We start from the raw sequence: 6,331 nt of genomic DNA, 5'->3' as shown, positions 1-6,331 counted from the left end.
ATTATCAGATATGAGTATATGACAATCAATTTTTGAAATTAATAACTGGTTTCACCATGAAAAACTTATTACTACAAGTAAAATGCTGAAAAACATTTTTTTAAATGATAAGAGATAAAGTAATAAATCTCATAAGTCTAACATATATTATTGAAATCTTAAATTAACATCCGGTGTTTAAAAAAAAAATAAAAAAAAATTTTAAAAATACAATGGAAGGATTTAACTACTTTGGCTTTTATTTGGATCAATTTATTTGTGAAAAACTCACTAAATAAATATCACTTATCATTTACATACTATACTAAATACCATTAGATTTGATTTACTACGCAACAAATTTTAGGCATGACAATAAATTATTAAATTTTTATTTTATGTATCAATTTGTTATACTTTAAACAATTTAAATGGTTTTAAGCAAAAAATTTTTTTAAATTATTGTAATATATTTACTGAAATGTAAAGTTTTTGCATTGAAATCAAACTACGTACTAAAAGTTAACCTCGTGTCTTTAGTTCCAATATAACTCCATCATTATTATGTTGGAAAATTTATTTTTCAATAAGTGTTTTTAATTTAAATTCTTTATAAATCTCTTCCATAATCTAAAAATTATTATTGTTATTATCTGTTGTACTATATTATTTCAAAGATTTTTGAATTATTTCTGAAATTGATTAATCTATCTTATTAAAATAAAACTCTGAAGTGTTGTGAGAAATGTTTGCATGATTAATTTTGTTAATTTTATTTTATAGTTATTGTTTTATTTAATAATTGTTTATCATAGTATTTTCTTTTTTTTATCTTAGTAATCTTTGACAATCTTCAATATTAAATCAGTTGGAAATATTATTTTTAAATAGAAAATAAATGGAAGTGCGTTAGAAATGGTACATTTAATGTACTTGAATAATCTAAAATAATATAATTTAATATTGTTTTTATTTATTATGCAGAACATAATTTCTAACAACTATGACAATAAAATATATTTATTTTTTTAATATCACAGTTATCTGATTAAATTTTTGAATTTGTTTTCTTGCACAACCATTATAGAACTTTCATTGCATGCGTCATACAGAAATTTCAATCTAAAATAAAAATAAAATACCATTCAACTATATATATAGAATTAATAGAAAAATCAAACAATAAATAAATATAATAATATAACAATACAATATTATATTTTATTTAAATTCATCTAAAATAATTATAACATCAAGTTGTAATAATTTTTTTTTTTTTAATCATCTATAGATCAGTTATGGCAAACCTTTTAATAAGCAGGTGTCAAATCAAAATTGTTGGTTTAATTTTATTTTCCTTGGGTATCAGAAACTTATCAAACTTTTTAAATAATAATTAACTAAACATAATGACAGGATTTTATTTGCTATTATATATAAACTCAACAGTATTTACAATAATTTATTCTTACACATTAATATAAACAGTACAATACACTTTTTTTTTTTAAATATGTTAAAATGATTACAAAAAACAAGTTTTTAATGAGAAATCTATTGCTGCATTTTTGCAGCTTACCAATTAATCTTGGGATTATAATTTCTTCAGAAAGTAAAGAGAAAATAATGAATTATATTTAAATTGGCGTATCACAGAAATAATATGTGCGTGTCACTCTTTGACATGCATGACATAGGTTTGCCATTCTTGATCTAGATTTTAGAGTATAAAACTTACTTTGATACACAATGTTCATATTTTTCTACGGTAAAAGTGCTCTTTCATATTTTCAAATGCCTTCACACAAGATATCACCAATAAACAAAGAACTTCTATGCGTAATACTAAAAACATTATTTTTTTTATTTTTTTTTTTTTGACAAGTACATAAATATGAGAGTATAAATCATTGAAATTTAATTGAATAAAATACAACATCACACTTAATTATCAATATTATTTTACAGAAAAAATAAATAGCTTAAAATTACTACTTTATTAATATATAAACTAATAAAATTTATTTATTTATTTCATATGAAGTAAACTCCATTTACAAAAACAATCACAGCAACTAAACATATGTTACATATCAGTATACAAATTAAAACATCATAGTAATGAATTTCTAAATAATAATTAGGTATAATAAGAAATAAACAAAAATAATCCACATATTGGTATAGCAATCAATTACATTAACTAGCCTAGTATACCTATTAATTAATAATTTTAAGTTATTTGTAATTAAAAATTAGTTTAAATATTAGGTAATGTTTATAAATTTAATGTCAAACTTATATCATTTATCGAACAGCAATATAAATCTAACTTAATACTATTTCTAGCCATCAATAAAGTATTAGGGAGAAAGAAAATAGATGCTTGACTTTAACATTATTAATAAAAAATGGGTCTTTAATTCTTGAGTTTTTATAATCTATTTGAAAATTTATTTTTTCTAGTAATTGAGCACATTGAATTATATTATGTATTAATTTATATAGGAATATTATATTAAAATAATTTCTTTGAGTTTTTAGAGTTGAAATATTGAAAAAACCTAAGATACCATCATAAGATGAATGAGGATTTTGAACATTAAATTTATAAGAAATTAAGCGTTATTGGGAAACCAAATAAAAAAGCATATTATAGATTGAAACATACCAAAGAATTATAAACATTTATTAGAGCGTGAACGTTACTAAATTCTGAACAGATACGCTTTAAAAAACCTAATTTTTGATATTGCTTTATTTCTTATTTTATCAATATGATAATTAAAATTTAATTTCACGTCAAAATAAATACCTAAATAATTAATAATAAATACACATTAAATAACAGAGTTTAATTAATTATAACCATATTATATAAAGTTTTTATTTTTTATAAAAAAAATTAAATTATAGCACATTTATTAATATTAAGTAGCACCATTCATGAAAACAATTTAAATCTGATTGTAAAAGCATAATGTCTAATTTAAAATGAATAGTCTTATAAATTTTTGCTTCATCAGCAAACAGTAATAAATTTAATTTTTTTTAGCTAAGGATACATCATATATAAAAATAAAAAAATTGAGTAGGTAATAGATTGGTCACCTTGAGGAACACCAAAAGTAACTGAAATTGGATTAGATTATAAGTTGCCATATTTTACTATTTGAAATCAATTTTTTTTAAAGGAATTAACCACCATAATTTTATAATTTTTTAACTATGTTATAGTTTACTTTGTCAAAGACTTTCTCAAAGTCTGAATACACCACATCGGTTGGAGCATTAGAAAAAAAGTAATTAATAATGTGATGTTTGAAAATTACTAGGTGAGCAAACTTATTGTTCATTATTTTACTACACTTATATATGAACATTTTTTTAACATAACTTTTAAAATTATTTTTCTATTTAAATTTACTGTTGGACACAATTACAACCATTCAAGATGCATTTAAACTTTTCCATACTCAAATTGTCTTTTGTACAGTCTATATTAATTAATTCAGAATTAAAAACATCTAGCCAATCTTCAAATGATGAATTAACCCTTTCACAATAATCACTAAACTCAGAAATCTTTTCTTCATTTTCAAGTGTTGTATAAATATAAATCAAATTTTCTAAATTGTCTCTCAATTGGATGTATGGGGTATCATTGATATTTTCATCTACAATAAAATAATTTGGTTTATTAATTAATTTAATACTTTAAGATAATTATATGATATTAATTAAGTAATTGTAACTTACAAATTTTTATTGATTGCAATAAATATTCTTCAGCCAGTTGAAAATTGGGAATAAAAGATTTGTACAAATTACTCAAACAATCTAAAGATACAGCAAAACGAAAGTGGTTTTCTCCTAAAATTGATTTATAGATTGCATTTGCTTTTTTATTAAATTCTTCGGATAGCTGTAAACATATTAATAATCGTTTTCATAAGTATAAAAAATGCAATACTATAAACAGAAAAATAATTTAAATATTACAAAAAATTTATCATGAAACATAAAATGAACTCCTATAGACATGTATGCATTTGCTGCAAGTAAAGAGTTTTCTCCAACTGATTGTATAATACTCTTTAAACCATCTGAGTAAAAAGCTGATGCTTCTTGTAATAACACGCGCTTCCGCTGTGCCAGTAATCCATCTATATCATTACTAAGATCTGAAACAATGTATTTTTATTATTAAAACTATTATAAATCATTAGCATATTTTAAATATCCAAATAATGTCATATTAAAAATTCAACCGGTATAGTAATATCAAATTATTATAATAATTAAATAAATTCTCATAACTTAATTAAAATTGCTAACATGAGTGAGTATTATTTTTATTTATCTTTTTAATTCCAAGGGCTAAACAATACCTCTACAGTTCTTCAACTGACCATTTCCACAAAAAAATGTAGCTGAATCATCAGTAGTTGACGGGTGTAAGCATAAAAATATATGTAATCTAGCAAGATTAAATATTTTTGTGAGATAATTTAATATTTTGTTTCTATAAATAGGATTTTAATCTTATAAGTTTTGAATTAATTTCCAATTTTTAGTTTCACTTTGTTAAAGTTTTAAAATTAATAATACATTAAACGATACATTTGAACTTTACAATGTATAAACTTATAAAAAATCAAAAATTATATTTTTAACTCTGATGCTTTCTGTTAACAGACAATATGGTTCTTAGCAAAAATAATGTTAATAATTTAATATGGCTCTAACTTCTAAATTACCATATTTAAAATGTTTTATAGATTAGATATTTGATGTTTTCATTTATTATTTTAAACTTACTCTTCTAAGGATATTACATAAAATAATAGATGTACAAACAATTAATATGAATATTAAAATTGAACATCACTTACTCATGTAAATTGCTGTTTCTCCTAATATTCTTGCTTTTATCATATAAGCATTCTTTAACAACATATTGTCCTCTGGTACACCAACCGTTTTCATGATGAATATAGCTTGTAGTACGCATCGCCTAAGGTAGTTAAAAACGTTAAACAAATAATAATTTATCAATAAATTGTTTGTCTTACATAGATTCATTGTTTTTATCTAAATAATCAACTATATCAAACTTTGAACAGACAAATGCATAATCAACAAGAACCAATGCAGTATTTAAATTGTAGTAACCATATAAATTTCGTGTGAGGTCTAGTGCTTTCTAAAATGCAATAAAACTATCTTAATTAATTATTTTAATTTATCATAAGTATACAACAAACTATACTTACATAATAACGTTTATTGGCATAATTTGGGCAATCTATTACACTATAGTAAAATCCTTCATTCCGTAATAAATCAATATGAATATTATCACGAATGTTTGTGGGTGTGTAAGTAATTAATTGCTTTCCAAACAATTTTGCTATATATAGTTTGTCTTTTATACAAGCAACTTTAACGGCATGACTTAATACCATAACTTTCAATGTTTGGTTATCTTCTTGAAGTTCAAGGACAGCTTTAACTGCCCACGACCAAGCCTAAATTATCACATTCCATATTTAAATTTTAAATTAAATTCCCCAAAAATGTAACAAACCTCATCAAATTCCATTAATATTAGATGGTATTGCGAAACCGCTACATACGAGTATGATAAACAAAATTTTCTTGCAACTATTTGTTCAATGATATTGATAGTGTACAGCAAGTGTTGTAAAACTACTTTAGCATTATTAAATTTCTGAGATTTTGTTGCAACCATTAACCACCTAGAAAAAAATATGTTTTTGTAAAATCAACTATTATTTAAAAGTCAATCATTTGAAATTCAAAGTTTCTGTAACTTGGTAAGACATTCAATGGTTTTGAGAAGTTGTAAATTTTGGTCCTGACAAACCCATTTTGTAGTTATTATTTTATATGTGTGTTTTAAGATTAGAGCACTTTCATTGAACCAGCCAGCATCGCCAAAAAAATTTCCTATGTATCAATCATATTTTAATAAATTTTCAAAAATAAAAAAATTCTTTTACAAACCTAGAAGAAGACTTTTTTCTAAATGACGAAAACATAATTTGTCTTCTGATATTTTTGTTTTAATCCATTTTTGAGCAAAATTGTATGGATATTTAAATCCATGCTTTAGTACACAAATCTAAAAAAAAATATGTTTTTAAGTGTCATTAATTATATAACTCTAAAGTTATTGTCATTATAAACGACCATTGTCCACTGTTTCAATTTTTTGTTTTATTTAAATAATACCTGTAATAAAGGAAACAATCTGTATCGCAGGTCTTGGATTTTAACTAATTTAAAAAATAATTCTTGGTCAATTAATGTAGGCCAATCAAATTGA

General features: G+C 22.6%; 1 protein-coding gene across 1 annotated transcript; it reads right to left on the bottom strand.

Moving 5' to 3' along the window:
* Nucleotides 1–3,402: 3,402 nt before the first annotated feature.
* On the bottom strand, nt 3,403–6,043 carry LOC112592747. The gene is made up of 9 exons (XM_025336898.1): nt 6,010–6,043; nt 5,817–5,952; nt 5,570–5,741; nt 5,256–5,510; nt 5,055–5,185; nt 4,875–4,996; nt 3,982–4,163; nt 3,811–3,904; nt 3,403–3,656 (listed from the first exon to the last, which is right to left on the bottom strand). The coding sequence occupies exons 3-9, from the start codon at nt 5,732–5,734 to the stop codon at nt 3,403–3,405; spliced, it is 1,203 nt and encodes a 400-aa protein (XP_025192683.1). The 5' UTR covers nt 5,735–5,741; nt 5,817–5,952; nt 6,010–6,043.
* Between the last annotated feature and the right edge of the window lie 288 nt (nt 6,044–6,331).

Source organism: Melanaphis sacchari, unplaced genomic scaffold (genome assembly GCF_002803265.2).
Source record: "Melanaphis sacchari strain LSU unplaced genomic scaffold, SCAv2.0 Contig18_pilon_pilon, whole genome shotgun sequence".
In the NCBI taxonomy this organism is placed as follows: domain Eukaryota; kingdom Metazoa; phylum Arthropoda; class Insecta; order Hemiptera; family Aphididae; genus Melanaphis; species Melanaphis sacchari.
Note: the sequence above shows the minus strand (reverse complement) of the source record. Positions and strands in the feature narration are given on the sequence as shown.

Bases quoted from the DNA above. Each gene is read 5' to 3' on its own strand.
- LOC112592747 (XM_025336898.1), bottom strand. From the start codon at position 5,734: ATGGTTGCAACAAAATCTCAGAAATTTAATAATGCTAAAGTAGTTTTA. The intron at 5,186-5,255 runs GTAAGTATAGTT...ATTGCATTTTAG, and splicing joins ATGCCAATAAACGTTATTAT to AAAGCACTAGACCTCACACG. The intron at 4,164-4,874 runs GTAAGTGATGTT...ACATTGTTTCAG, and splicing joins AGAAACAGCAATTTACATGA to ATCTTAGTAATGATATAGAT.